Consider the following 15,432-nt stretch of genomic DNA (forward strand, 5'->3'; position numbering starts at 1 on the left):
TGAGTCACGTATGGGCGTGTGTTTTTTTTTTTTCCGAGGGCGTTTTGGGGGGAGGGGGAGGGTGTTTGCTTTTGATATCCGGCAAAAAATTCAACGAAGCGCGTGCTTCAGGCGCTTACAGTGAGCGGGACGGGCTCTCGATCCTGGTAACTTTATATAATGTATTATAAATCCATCCGGGTACTACTCTAGTATACATGGCGCTCGCGACATCTACGCAATACTGTGATCCTGGTCCTGGTCCCGGTCCCGGTCCCGGTCCCGGGCGTTCTTTGCCTCGGGCGCAGCCACGGCGTCTTCTTGCGTCGCCCACCGGCCGCTTCTGGCCTCGGCGACAAACGTCTCCTCCATGGCGGCCAGGCGCTGGAAGACGCGCAGCCAGCGCTGGCCCCATCTGCGGATCATGGCCTCCCGCTCAGAGGACCCGTCCCCGTCCTCCATGAGCTGGTCCTTGGTGCCCGATGCCCAGCTGGCCAGGGCGTCGTTGACGGCGGCGAACAGGTCCCGCATCGACGAGACCTCCTTGTCGCACGTGCCGCCGTCCGCGTCTGGCGACGTGAGGAGCTGGCGCACGCGGCCGCTGACCTTGGCGACGGTGTTGGCGACGAGCTCAAGCATGTGGGCGTCGCCGAGGGCCGCGCCCCCCCGCGCGCCGTTGGGCGCGGTGCTGGCGGCGACGAGGGTCCAGTCCACGATGGAGAGGGGCGTCAGGATGGAGTAGTTGAGCAGCTTTTCGATGATGATGATGGCCACGCCAGGGTGCGCGGCCCAGTAGTCCATGATGGACGAGATGATTTGGGCCCGGGCGCCCGGGTGCGCGCTGCCCACGTCGATGAGGCGGCCCTTGACGCGGTCGATGCATGCCAGCACGTGGCTCAGCGACTTGGATCCCACCCAGCACACGGCTGTCACGAAGACGTCCGTGCTGGCGACGACGGGGTCCAGAGCTTGTTCCCGGGCCTGGGCTTGGATGCTGTCCATCAACGGCTGGATTTCCTCATCTGGTGCTTTGCGTCGGAGGAGACCACTGATTTCTTGGCCTTCCTTGGCAAACGGGGTATCTGTGGCGCGTTTAGTCTTCCTTGTCTGTTCTTGTTCATGTGTTTTGTTTCACCACTCTTGTCTCCCGGCGCAGTCGATCTCGACGGCCGTGGTGGTGCAACGGGAAAACAAAGTGTACTCACCCGAGTTCATGTACTTAAAATCAGGCACGTCCTTCTCTTTTTCGGGCCCAATAAGACGCTGGTATGGTTCTGGCAACGTCTTTTGTATTCTCTGTGCAAAACTCAGCCGGATCTCCTTGTCCAAGGCGCCGAGCAGGAACCATTTGCGCGGGTGAAGGTCAGGTAAAGCTGTATCCTCTGACCACTCAGCCCACTTCCAAGTGAAGCCAAAGTTACTGAGGTGATGCGAAAACCAGTCCAAGAAACGATGGCTGAGCTCCAGATCTGTCCGTGGCGTGTTGCGGTACAGAAATCGTATGGCTCTGCCGAGGCTAGGAGCAATGGCTGCTGGGGCAAGTTTGCAGGCTTCCGTCAAGACGGCGTGGTAGTAGACGACCTTGTGTTCAGACTTGGGGAGCTGGAAAAGCTGTGAGAAGACGGCATCCACTGCAACGTCTTCGGGCTTCCACGTCGAGCGACCATCAGGCTGGTTGCGTAGCTCATCAAACGGAGTCGCCCGTTTCACGAACGTTCCGTCCGCAAAATAGCAATCAAGATCCATCAAGAATCGAGCAGTGGCGTTCCTGTTGAAGTCCAGAACGTTGATGGTGTCGGCCAGCGAGTCGCGGATGAGAGACGTGGCAATGTTGCTTGGAGGCGGGACCGATTCGACCTCTTGGTCACCGTACACAGAAAAGTAAATTTCCGGGAACAGGATACGAGGCCCGGCAATGGCTGTGGGCGGGACGGCAATGGCAGGGACAGCATGCTTTGTCGCATTCCCGAGCTTCTCTTGAATCTCAACCTCCTCCAGGGGCATCTGCCAGGGTCGAGGGATGCAAGCCAACGGCCAGCCCTTGGACGCCTCGGCCTGCAGCTGCTTCTGGAGAAGCATACACAGGCTCATTGATGCGGCAGGGCTTTCGTCATCTCCTTCGGGGTGGAACGGATCAACGAGGGCTTGGAGCGCGTGTGGTTCCGAGGCAATGACGTCCGTCTTTTCCATAATGTCGGCGGCTTGTTGAGCAAACCGACCCGGTGCAGCAGCCATCGCATAAGGGATGGTCAGGAGAATAATCTTGACGATTTCTGTTCCGATAACCTGTAAAGGATCAGCACAGTCAAAGAAAGAGCAAAGCGCATTGCAATTGACAAGCCAAGGTCACCCACGTCATCGGAGCTGGCCGTCTGCAAATGTGCAGCCCTGACAAACAGCTCTTCAAGCAAGGGAAAGATGCCGTTCCCCTCCAAGCACCCCTGCAGGCACGCAAGCAGCTTCAACAGGAGCTTCACTTCTCTCCACTGGCCCTTTGCGATATTCTGCTCCAGCTCTGTTGCCAGACGAGCAAGCACGGCATCCACCAGTTCAGGCTTGAGCGTGTTGGCCACCACCACGACGGCACCAACAAAGGGTGCTTTCAGAGGTTGCTCCACGGCCAGCTGCACGACAAGGTTGACAAAGTTATTGCGCAGGTTCTCATCGTCGTAGTTGTCCGCGACCATTCGCGCAATGGCCGTGACTTCTTCGGCCCATCGGCGCAATGGGGAATCGGCAAGGCTCAGAAGTTGACGTCGGAGACGGACCGGTACAGGGGCAGAATCTGTGCGTCGGCGCTGTTGACGGCGATCGTGGTGATCATCGTCCTCTGTGTTGGAAAGCTCCTCGTCAGTCTCTGCTCTGAAGCGAAGCTGAGTGTCCTCCTACCTCTATATCGCCTCTTGCGGTTATTATATCCGCCGGACTGGCGCCTGTCATAGTCCGCCATTGCGCAGTCACCAACAAGACTTGCGGGGTTGAATGATCGTGCCTGCCAATGGGTCGTGAAGGCAGAGATGAGTGATGTAGTCTCACGACGGCTGACGGTTCTAGACAGAGCTCGGGTTGGAAAAGGTGATGCCGATCCACAGAGGTTGCCTTGGTCCTGCGTTTGTGCCTCAGGCAACAAGCACTATTTCGTGTCACCTCCAATTAACTAACTAAAAAGGCTTTCGAGAACGAATCGCCTCACTCGTAATCCATCTCACACGCACACGCAATCAGAGGCTTGTTTGGTGAAGGGCAAAAAAAGCCTGTTCGCACATCAAATCCATGCAAATAGCTCCTGTGTTGATGCAAGTACCGACGCCTACCTTGGGAAGCAGACTCCGCTCCTCCAACCCCGTGGTATACAACACGTCCGCAGCCGCATGCTGGAAACAGACAGTCAAGACACTTTCCGTAGATTCCCTTCGCCAAAGTAAAGACACCTCAAGCAAACCCTCTTCTTTTTCTTTTCTCACTCTGACGTCAAAACTACTCCCTCCAGCCATCAGATACGCTATTCATAAAATATCGCCCCACTATCCATACCTTGTTCCCATTTCCGATGGTTCCCTCTTGGGCCAGTGAAGCCGGGTTCCGGCCAATTCCCATATATTCCAACGCCATCGTCCGTGACCAACCGATGGCGACACAACTTTGCATGGCTGATATTCCCTGGTTTTCTTCTCTTGTTTTTCCCCGGCGCGTGCAACAAGGGGTAGTCATCTCATGGTCCGTTCGAAGCCGACAAAAACAAAGAAAAAGAAACAGAGAAGCAGAGAAACAGAGAGCATTGATTCAAGCAAGCAAACCAATCCTTCCAAAACCACAACACCTAAAAGCAAGTGGCACATGGACAGCGGAAGAAACGAAGAAAGAAAGCGAAAGTGATAGGCCTCCCTTTGTCATGCACCGAAACTTTGTCTAAAGCGTCATCGTCTCCCCTGCCATCTCCCACATTCAGCCACCTTGGCTGTTTTTCCCAAGAGTATGTAGATTAAACCCGGTCGCCCTACAGAAAAAAAAAAAAGCCTGGATCCTCGTGGATCCTCGTCATGATCGTTCCTCTTCGTTACGGACTGAGCCTCGATCTCCAATTCCCTAGAACACACTACCCCCAGCCGATCTCGCGTTGTGGCAGACAGTTGCAGGCAAGCATTTGCCGAGTCAACGATGCCAGCCTCGAGATCACAGAATCCTTCTCCCGACATCTTCTTCTAGCTTGCACATCGAGCATGTCTTCCCCAAATGTTCCACTTGCAGCTCGGTGCCGGGAGTGGATGGGGCATATGTTCCAGAGCCACCTAATGCCGCATTGAGCAACCATTGGCTTGCTTCTTCTCCTGTCTGCTTGTGTAGGGCGATCAGTCCAGTTTCGCAATCATTTCTTGCTTCGTCATCGGTGTGAAGTTGTCGATATCGAGTCCTTGCGAGGCCAGGACCGGTTTAATGTGAGCGGGAACAAGCTGCGCGTTCAAGTGTGGTGCAATGGACAATTCTACGCAAAGTACATGTTAATCAAATTGACCTTGAGCCAATGTTGAGCCAAAACAAGATGGTCCTTACCATGCCGCGTGAAGTCGAACAGAGCAGGCAGATCTCGAAGCTGCCCAGAGCCATGTCTTGAGTCGGGCAATTTGGTGCCTGGATCCCGGAGCTCGCCAAAGAATGGGTGTACCATGGCGTCAATGGCCGATTGTCGCTCGGTTGGCGTATATTCAAGCAATCTCGCGATAAGATCGATTGCACTTGCATCTGCCTTGCGGAACACCTTGTTGAACGGGTGAGGCTTGATCTGAGGAAACTTGTGCTCCATATAGTTGGGGTTCATGGTACGAATCTGCTCTCGCGTTGGCGTACCGAGGACCTTGATAATTTCGACCAATTGGTCAATACCAGACTCGCCGGGAAACAGTGGCTGACCAAGCATCAACTCGGCCATGACGCATCCAGTCGACCAAACATCTACATGCAAAAGTTAGCGATGTGAAGCCTGGCTGATTACATACCGGGACACGGGTCCATACCAATCTTGGTTGTGTAGTTCGTCGCACCAAAAATCAGCTCCGGGGCGCGGTAATATCGAGAGCAAATGTACGACACGTTCGGCTCGTTCTCGACAAGAATCTTGGCGCTACCGAAGTCGCATAACTTTAGGATGCCGCTATTGGGATCGAGTAGAAGATTCTGGGGCTTGATATCACGATGGCAAATTCCTTGGGAGTGGATGTATGCCAGGGCTCTGAAAAGTTGGTAGGTGTACAGCTTAACTTCCAGGATGGGCATGGTAGTCTTCATCTTGTTGAAAAATCGAGACGCTCGGTAGACGGTTTCAGGAACAAATTCTTGGACCAGATTCAGGTAGACTTCATCCTTCTTCAGGCCCATTAGCATCGAATGTGAATAGCATTGCTAGCAGGTTGATACGTACTCTTTCACCGTTGGAGTAGTAGAAGGCTTTGAGCTGGACAATATTTGGGTGTCGAACGATTCGCATGATTTGGAGTTCACGATTCTTTGGCGAGTTAGTCGACTTTTTTTTTTCCTGCCCCTCATTGTCAGGTGTTCATCACCAACCTTGAACCTCTTGTCTTGTAAAACCCGCTTGATGGCGGCATCTTCTCCTGATGGAGATAGCTTGGTTTGAAACACTACACCGAATGAACCGTTGCCAACGATCTTGCACTGTGTGTACTGCAAGTCCCTGGTCTCTCCCGTAATCCCATCCTGAACCTTTTCACGAATGACCTCTGTAGCGCAAATTAGCAATTTGAAGACATTGTAGTAGAAAGGGTACAGGAAAGGGCGAAAATACTAACCCCCCATCCTGAGGTTGTTGAATGCATTTGGCCGATGGGACGACATTCTGGGTGATCAGAAACCAAAATCAACAAATGGGAGCCACCGGGTATCGACAATCAAGAAACCCGGTCTTAGATGTGATATGTGAAGTGCAGACTCAAAAGCGGCGTACCGGGCCGTGGTGGGCAACGTATCGAGCTGGATAGAGAGAAGCACTAGTCTCCTTGGTGCGCAGGGGCACGTAAAATGGACGTAGACACCACTAGTCCAGTCGCCAGATGATGGGTATAAGAAATTATCGTCTCGAAGTGTGACGGAGGCGATTCTGGTGGCGAATAAGACGGGCAACAAAACTCAAGCCGCAATTTCAAATTGCACCTATTGTAGGAGAACAAAGGGAAAAAGGAACAAGTCAGCATAAATGTTTACGTCGCTCGAGTAGCTATAGCGAAAGCGTAGAGCGAAGAAGAAAAGAAAAGAAGAGACGAGGGCAGATTCGGGTATTGAAATCAGTCAGGGGGCCGACTCAAGGGGCATCAGGGTGATGGTTCTCATGCTGCTAGGTAGCTGGGCATCCTATGGCTAGTGATGGCATATGTACCCAGAGGACTGACGCCAGACAAGCAGATAAAGCCGTACTCGACAGCCGCCAAGACCCCAGACAGCGCAAAGGATGCCAGGAGAGCGTCGAGACGGAAAGGTCAGGTTGATCCTCCGAAGTCGGGCGTTGCAGCACAAGCTGTCACCAGACACCCAGTGGCACCCATTTGGCGATGCTCGAGTCGGCTTCCCCGCAATTTGGACGAAGATGGAGGCAGTCTGAGCGGCTGTATCGTAGGAGGATCATTAACAGCAAGACGCGCATGCGAGTTGTCCAAGAATTGATTGATTAGGGCAGGCAAGGAACAAAGGGAGTTTTTTTTTCTAGGTAAATATGGCGAGGCGAGAGCGAGGCGAAAGCGACGAGAAAAGCGAATGGGGCGAGAGTCGAATGCAATCGACTGAGAAGCAAATGGTGGGGTTCTGACCATGTGCCCGGGATGCTGGGAGGATTTGCGGCGCACAATTGTTGCGAAATGGCGAGCAACGGAAAGTCGAGGCGTCGTGGAAGCAGGCGTAAACAGACAATTGCTCATGTGCTTGTCGACGGGGAGCAGCAACGAATAAATTGCACGGGACGGCGCATGTGAGGGAAAATAAGCCCGCACCAGACGGACGGAGGAGAGACAGAAGGAAGTGAGGGGGCACGAAGAGATGCAAACAAGGGCAAACAAGAGACGAAAAGGACTGACCAAAACGGGACTCGGGCGGCGGCAATAATGCTACTCGGCTGGCAAACCGTGTCAAGGTCGACGCAGTTGGGATCGGAGGACGAAAAAAAAAATGAAGGCCTGATGGAGTCGGGCTGGGCGCTTTGCTCGATGGCAGACGGACGGACGGACAGACAGAGATGGAGAGAGCGGATATTTGCGAGCGCAGCGGGCGCGAGTGGGAAGAGTTCAACTGGTGGAAGTCGAGTTGAGGCAGTCTGGTGCTGGTGCTGGTGCTGGGTCGCTGGTACAAGCACGCACAGGCACGGAACGCGAGTACAACTGTGTACGTATAAGTAGCTGGAGCGGGAGCTGGAGCGGGAGCTGGAGCTGGAGCTGGAGCTGGAGCCAGTTATGTCTGTGCCCGGCTGCTGATGGTGGTGCGGCGCGCACTGCTGCGTGTGCGTGCGTGCGTGCGTGCGTGCGTGCGTGTGTGTTGTGTTTGCGCGTGTCTGGTCTGGTGTGTCTGTCTGGTAAAGTCTGGCGCTGCGGGGCAAGGCGTGAGGACTCGGCGGCCGATTCTGGAGTTGAAGGACAGGCAGCGCCAATGTGAATATGAATCTATCTACTCCGCACTCGGTACCTTTGCAATGCGTCCCAAGCTGTGTCGAGCCGAGCTGTCGAGCGGCGAGGCGAATCGAGGCGAGGCAAGGCGAGCCTGATTGATGGCAGTCGAGGAATGCTTCAGAGGGCACGAGGGGGACAGGTGGAATGGGATGGGATGATGGCCCAACTTCCAACGACGGGGTACGGAGTACTCGACACGGCCTATTATGTAACCTGTGCAGTTTGTCGACCAGACGGGGCTGCTGGAGCTGTCCGTAGGAGGAGGAGGCGGCAGCTGCCAGAACTGCGAAACGAGCTCGGTGCCGGCGCAGTTGATGAGCCAAGTGGTGGCCACGGCGGCGTCGTCTAGAGGGGCTGGCGGGCTGGGAGGGGCACGAGGGGCCTGTCAGTCAACTGCTCAGGGTCAAGGTCAAGGTCTTGTGTCTTGTTCACCTAGGTGAAGACAAGGTCAAGACGAGGTCAATACTAGGTCAAGACTAGGTCCCAGTGGAATGGGCATTGTAGGGACATGTGCACGTTGCCTACTTACTGAAGTATTTATTGGCTTGCTTGGGTTGACCTGCTGCGGATGGCGAACCTGATGACGCTCTCTCTGCGGCCTCAATCTTTAATGTCGACACGGCGCGCACGCTTCACACCATCCATTCTAGCTTGACCGCTTGTGCACTCCTTCAGGCTCCAGACTCCAGACTCCAGACTCGAGCGAGACTCCCGCCTGCCTGCTTGCTCTCTTCAATGCTGGTTTATTGGAGAAAACTTGGTCGTTGACCGCCGTGCCTGTGCCTGTGCCAATATCCTCAATCTTCAACTGTCGCCTCGTCAGTCAGTCAGTCAGTCAAGTCGTTCGTCACAATCCTACGAATCAATTGGCAAATTCACATCCACGTAACCTGAGCGCTTGAAACACCAGCCCACTTGAGCACTCGCCTGCCCGCATTTCAGTTGCAGCCCAGCAGCGGATGTGATGCCAAATAAAACTTCGCTGGCCCCGTGCCACTTTGATGCCGCAGCCCAGGCTTCGACCCCTCCACTGACTGGCCCAAGGCAGACGGCCAGTCACGGCCAACGTCATTGGGCTGTGCAGAGCGTCGCTGTGAAAGTATGCACTGCGTACCCCTGGGCAATTTCCCAGGCCAGGCAAGGCAGCCTATTGCGCTAGGTGTACTCCGAAGGAACCTGGTACTTGAGAGCCCGGCCAAGCCGGCCTATCAAGACTTGTCGTCCCGTGACGTCCAGCGAGTGCCGTGCCGTGGCCGAACTGGCCGAAAGAGCAGAATGAGAAAAAAAAACAGGGGAACAGAGGGGAGGGAGAAGTATCTCTCGTATCCATGCTTGCAATACCGTCCCGGTCCTAGCTTAAGTACTTAAGTACCGTACTTGCCTTTTGAGTATCAAACGAATCACTTCAATGTCGATGGGCTAGTTCACCCACGGTGCACACAACGTCGGCAAATAAATAACACGACGACTTTGGCATACGTTACGACAAAGTATAGCGACCGAGGTTGGTCGGATGGACAAGGTGACACGCCGGGCTGCATTCAAAGGCGAGCAAGAGCAAGGAAGATCCGGGAACAAAGGTAGACTGTAGACGACAAAAAAAGGTCGACATTAAAAAGAGTCCAACAAGGGGCCACCGACAACGGGTAATGCCACCGACGTAATAACAGTACGTACTACTCCGTACTGCTACGACAATGCTCCGTACTTGCCGGTACTACATAACTACTGCTGCAGCAGGGGGAGGTGTGAGAAACATGGAGCATAAGGAATCGGCGGAACCTACGTACCAATAAATTTGAAATCACAACGTACCGACTTACCTGGGTGGTTACCTTGAGTACTTACTGAGTAGCTACCAACTCCGCCCTCCGTACTTGCATCTCTCTGTAGCCCGTCGACGGTCCATGAGGCTGCTTGGGATGGAGTTGCTAATACAGACACAGCCCTTGGGCAGACAATCCCAGGCCTTTCTTTACACCGCGGACGCCTCAAGCCAGAGACTCGCCGTGTTAAAATGGGGTAGACCCGCAGCGTTGGGCTTGGGAGTGCTCATGTGCTCAATTTTGAGACGGCAGCATGGCGCTAGCTAATAGGCCAGCAAGCGCTGGCGCAGATGGTCCAGATGCCCAGATGCCCAGATGTCCCGTCATCGCCAGGTCCCCTGCAAGATCATCATTTGATGGCTGGCGCACCACAGACACGGGTGCGACGTAGAGCCCATCAAAAAGTCCAAGACCCATACACATGGTAGCCAAAAGCGAGCAGGGCACGCCATGACATGACATGCCAAGCGTCTAATAAAACCATTGCGGCTCCGGAGGTGCTTGGGCTCTTCTTATGGCGGGCCGACCTTATGGGTCGATTGCGCTTGACTTTGCCAACATGTATTGTGTATTGTACTGTACCGTGCTCATGGGCCATGACGAGCATGGCATTTCCAATGTTGCTGTTTCCGATGGATGGACGACTCCGTCGACGTGCGTCATGGTCACGGGGGCCTCGTTTCGGCTTTGGCCCGGTCGTCACGACCCTCACGGCGACACAATATGTAATCGTGATGCTGGTATTCAGGAGCCAAAGATGGCGCGGCTTGCTGCATTCCTCAAGGAAAAGACGTCATGTCACGTCTGATTCTGAAAACAGACGACTCTGGCGCACCTCGGGAGCATTCAGCCCTCGCGAGGCCATGCTTTTTGCTGGAGGGGCGGGGAGGGAGCCCTCACGGGCGAGGGTTGTCTCCATCGCAGCACTTCCTGCGTCATTGTGGCAACCAAGCACCCGGGTACAGAGTAGTATCATGCAGTCTTGATAAGGACAGATGCTGGACATGCGTATTGCTGAATGTTGCGCATTGGACTGATGGTCGTGATGGCCTCTGGCGCGGTGGTGCCGGTCTGTTGTAACTTGTGTGCGCGTCGTCGGCTCGTCAATTTCAATTTACCTCTCCCATGCATGCCATGCTCCGCCTGCCGCCCTGTCCCTGTCCCGGCCAAGCTCGGGTCAGCAGTCTCGCCCAGTTTTTCTCAAACATTGCTCCGTGGACCATGTCCTGTCGCCCTATCACCTGACCATCGGGCAGGGGCTCATCACGGCCTAGACCAGCCCATTGGCTTTGAGATTTGCCAGGTGATCTAAAATCTCGGATCTTGGTCGTCCAAAACCATGGTGATCTTAATAAATTGAGCGAGCAGAGCCGCGGATTTATCTGGTAGGTTCCGTGTACAGGTACGGAGTATACATACATATGCCGGCTGGTCCAATCGAAAGGGCACCGTGGCTCGAGGGTAAAACCACCACGCGAACAGACGGGCAGAATCAGTACCAGCCTTGGTGCCCTGGACGGTTCTAGTCAGTCAGACAGACGCACCCACGACATCAGACACCAGGCCCATTGGGATCGAATTGCTCCCAACGGAGAAAAGTACTTTACCTGGTGAAGGCGGAGTGTGTCTTCCAACCTGGAAAGGGTAGATCTGGGCACTCGGTAGGTACGTACCTGACAGGCGCTGAGTTATTGTTGGAGAAGTCGAGTCGGGCAGGCGCAGGCGCAGGGGGTTGCCCGCTCCTGCCAGGATATTCTTTTCTTGGTCCTGCCCATCGCCCATCGCCATCGCCCTCCGCACAGCTACTGGTTGATCACACCACACCATCGTTTTGAATGCTTTTGAGTCCCTGAAAACGTTGATGCCATTGGGGCAAACTATCACCAAACGTGAGATCCGTAACTTGTCCACAGGTACATACGTCACGTCACGATCTCTTGCTTGGGTGTTGGCACATGCCACCCTTCTTGTCCAGTCTTTGAGCGCCCGCCCATTGACCAAGCATCGAGGCAAGTTCAGGGGGAAAAGTGCCTCTTTTTTTCCTTTACGGCAGCCTTCCGCTGACGAAACAGCCACATTCATCCTCCTACTAGTAGTTCTCTCTCAGTAGCTTCTTCGTCAATTGCTCGTCGACGCTGTAAGCAATTGACGAACTGACTCGACCACCTCGCTCTATGTGTCAATCACGAACACCTCCGGCGCTGTCTTCATGGACCAAGGGCAACAGGGAAGGTTCCATGCTACCTTATAACACGGAACCCTTGCTCCCCAGAAAGGGATCCCATTCTTCCACGAGCTTCATCCCAGTTACCTACCGGCCACCCGTGCGGGGCACCAGATGCAAGATACGAAGCTATTGGTTTCTGTTCCGTCCAAGGCCATAGGACTACATTATCATTCAAGCTACGCAGTCCTCAAGTGCGGAGCCAGTAACTTATCTGTCCCCGTATTCGACGTATCACGATGCGCCAATTGCTTCTGCGCAGGTCGGCAGCGGATGTTCATCCAACTGAGCTTGACCCCGCGCTCAATTGACTTTGACAAGGAGCTATGTACGATACGCGGAGCATCGACACATAAAATAACTTACCATGTACTCATACCAAACTCGATGCCGCCAGTCGCAGTTGGAGGGCATCATAGCAACCCGTTTGAGCCGCAGCCTGCTCCAAAGTTTATTGACTATTGCCGGTTTTTATTTTGTTCATCTGCGTGGGGGCCACCATAATAAAATACCGCGGTAGCAAAAGACGGCCAAGCTCGAGTGGGTGCGGCGCCCGCCATTTACCTTGCTGCCCCTGTTTTCTTGGTCACGCTGCACCTCAGACGTCATGACTGGGCCGTTGGCGAGTGTCAAGGTTACGGTTTTGAAACCCCGGGACTGGTTACTGCGAGTCGGCCCTCATCAGGAGATCCATCGTGGCACGGCAGGCTAGAGACTAGGAGAGACGTGCAGTTCAACAGTGTCGTGTCCGTCTTCGGCTAATATCATTACTACTACGCAGCTGCAAATGACGGTTACACCACGTCTCTCTGCCGCCACGACACTGCCGGCCTGATTGTGTTGTTGGATTGCTACGCGGCTCTTACGAGTTTATTTGCGGACCAGCGAAATCTGTGTGGAATGTTCAAAGGTCTCATGACCCTGCCATGGGGCGCTAAGGGCCGATTTAGGTTCGTCAGCGATCAAGACTCCATCACCTCCGACTACAACCACTAGCATCTTGCCGCTTCGAGAGGAGCAAAAGCAGGGGACCTGGTGCATAGCTGCTGCTGCATTTCCTGCCAGGTTGTGCAGTTCCACGAGCTTGGGGTCTCCGTCGAAGCCGCACATCCTCCTCACCAATTGCTTCAGTTTGCGACGTGGGGCACTTATTGTCTGTTCGAGTCGGACTCTACGTTGGCTCAAGCCTTCCTGGCTGCTGGCGAATTGGCGACAGACTCCCGCAGCCGAGAAGACAAAGCAATGGGTCCCACACCACGTCCCAGAGTCCTGGACGAATCATTCTGTTCGTAGGCGCTGGTCTGGTCACGATTGTGGCTTTATGGAGCCTTCCGTATTGGGCGCAGCTGTGCTTCTGCAGGTGCTGTGCTGCGCAGTGCCCATAGTTGAGAAGCCGTTCTCCGCCACCAACGCTTCAAAGGGTGCCCGGGAATAATATCACGGAGCATCTCCGGCGTAGGGAGCTTCTCAAACGCTGTGCGTACCCCTCCGGCGGCTTCTACACACATGAACATGTCTGCACATGAGGCAGCTGTGTGAGTCTTGACGAAGACCATGCCTTCCTGCTCAATGGCAAAACTTGCAAGTAAAGCGGGTACATGCGAAGTACTCCGTACGGAGTAGGCTTTCTGAATTTGCTCAAAGAGGAACACATTTCTATGCAGACAATGGGCTACAGCCTGCCACGATCCCTCACCACTCTCACCACTCTCACCGGACCACACCGTGAGACCATGCTGCACATATTTTGCTCGTTTGTGTGGGCTTCTGCTTCGTTGGAACCAGGTCAGTCCGGCTCTTGCAGCTTGCAGCTCCAGGAGGGGCAAAGCCTTTGGTCAGCCCGCTCGTCGTGGCCGGGAGCTTTGTTGGTCAGGTCGCTGCAAGGCCGGTGAGCTATTACACGGGCGAAGATGCTGTAGACAAAGTGCGCCCAGTGCGTCAGACGGTGGCTAGGGGGGCCATGCCATGCGTGTATGTCCGTCCACATGCGCACCTATGAGCCGCCATTGATGAGCTTCTCATGGCGGACGAAGCGGTTGTTTATGCCTCGCTCAAAGCGACAGAGCTGCATCAAACATGTGTATTGACGATCTCAATACCACGCTCCGACTGGAAAGCACAGCAAGGGCATGGTCGTCTGCTACCGGCGTCAAATTGTCTAGATGCTCGATACTTGCACTCTGCCGAAGGCCGCTTGCGACTAATTACATTGTCGGTGGGATGTGGCAATCATTGGGCTTATCAACGAGTCTGTACTCGAACGAGACAGGGTCTTCAACGCACGGCTAGGAAGCTGTACCATTAGTTGCCGCTGAACCAACGGTATTCCGACTTTAGCCCCTCGGCTCACAACAAACGGCGGTGCCGATACGATGATTTCCAAGCTTGACATGGGAATCAAGACGTATATATATAAGGCAAGCATAACCAAGGTCCCGTGTCTGCAGTCGAACAAGATTCGACCTTGATACATACATGGTACACATACGGCCATGATCAACCACTCCACCATTCCAGCCAGCACAAACAACCGTCACATCGCTCACCTCTGGCAAGAACCAAGCCGCCGTTCCGCACAAACCGCTCGCGTCGACTCCCATCGCCCCGGCAATTCCAAGCTCCAAGCAGCGCAGTCCGTAACCTTGTCCCCCCTCTCCAAACGCCAGGCAGGGAGCACCATCATCACGAGAGTAAGGAGTAGTAGTACCACCCTCAAAGCTCGGTCGAACTGACTTGGGGGCCAAGACTGACTATGACTAGCCCTTGGTCGCACGACATGTCCGTTACACCATGCTCAAACACCATCGTCGCAGGCGGCCTGGCATACATCCCTTGATGCTTCCTTCTCTAGCTGAGCAATTTTTTATTTATTTTTGCTCCACCTTCTCTCCCCCCCAAAAAAGCCTTTGCGTGTTTTTATACCCTACATGGCCAGTATTTCCATGTTGATTTTGTTGTTGTCCCTCGCACCCTGGCTGGCTGGCCTGCTGGCTTGCTGGCCGGCACATAGACGACGTGAACAGAGGGCACAGCTCCGTGGACAGGGTTCGTGACGCGATACAATGTTACTCAGTAAGCAAGGAGGCAAGGAAGAGTGAAGTGGCGTCGGGACATGCAGTGCAAAACGCGCCCTGGCTGCCCGGGTAAGTACTACTCGGTAGGCAGGGCATCATCGCGCTGCAGCATGTTCGCGCTACGGGCCGTAGGACAAAAGGAAGCGAAGGCAGATGGGAGAGATTGTATGTATCTTTGTGGTTGATTGCCTGCTTTGGGCATCATGCATGTCGGTGGCTGACATCATGTGCTTCATTCCGGGAACTGAAGGGGACTGGAAGAGGCACGAGACGATAAAAGAAGGGGGGGGTAATTAGGAAGTGAAGACGCGTCTGCAGCTGTTGGTCGTTTTTTTTTCTCTTCTTGTCACTTGCGTGAACTACAGATGTGAATGTGGGTGAGGTTTACGCCGGTAGGCAGGGCATGAATCAAGTTGCGGCCCTCGTGGGTTTTTGTCTCACCATGTGCTTTGTCGTCTTTGCCTTGGCCAAGGAACACACCGGACAGTCTGGCCAACGTCAAAGTGATGGTGCTGAATTTTGTTGTACCTTTTTTTTTTTTTCTTGTCTCCTTTTGCACGTCCTTGCTTGCTCCATTTCTTGATGACGCCCCAAGCTGGTAGTAAGCACTGAGCAGCGTGATCCCTGCACGCCACGCCACCCACACATTGTTCCGTCTTTTAGGG

The 15,432-nt window shown here is 54.3% G+C and overlaps 2 protein-coding genes across 2 annotated transcripts; both read right to left on the bottom strand.

Annotated features, from left to right (window-relative positions):
- Window positions 1-213: 213 nt before the first annotated feature.
- On the bottom strand, window positions 214-2,929 carry MAM_06419 (cap binding protein; the record flags this gene model as incomplete). Its single annotated transcript, XM_040825217.1, has 4 exons — window positions 214-1,061; window positions 1,185-2,265; window positions 2,334-2,809; window positions 2,869-2,929. The coding sequence occupies 4 exons, from the start codon at window positions 2,927-2,929 to the stop codon at window positions 214-216; spliced, it is 2,466 nt and encodes an 821-aa protein (XP_040676873.1).
- A 1,399-nt stretch (window positions 2,930-4,328) lies between these two features.
- On the bottom strand, window positions 4,329-5,829 carry MAM_06420 (Serine/threonine-protein kinase domain protein; the record flags this gene model as incomplete). Its single annotated transcript, XM_040825218.1, has 6 exons — window positions 4,329-4,462; window positions 4,531-4,929; window positions 4,974-5,340; window positions 5,396-5,479; window positions 5,542-5,714; window positions 5,784-5,829. The coding sequence occupies 6 exons, from the start codon at window positions 5,827-5,829 to the stop codon at window positions 4,329-4,331; spliced, it is 1,203 nt and encodes a 400-aa protein (XP_040676874.1).
- Between the last annotated feature and the right edge of the window lie 9,603 nt (window positions 5,830-15,432).

The sequence above is a fragment of the Metarhizium album genome (genome assembly GCF_000804445.1).
Source record: "Metarhizium album ARSEF 1941 chromosome Unknown scaffold_20, whole genome shotgun sequence".
NCBI classification, from domain to species: Eukaryota; Fungi; Ascomycota; class Sordariomycetes; order Hypocreales; family Clavicipitaceae; genus Metarhizium; species Metarhizium album.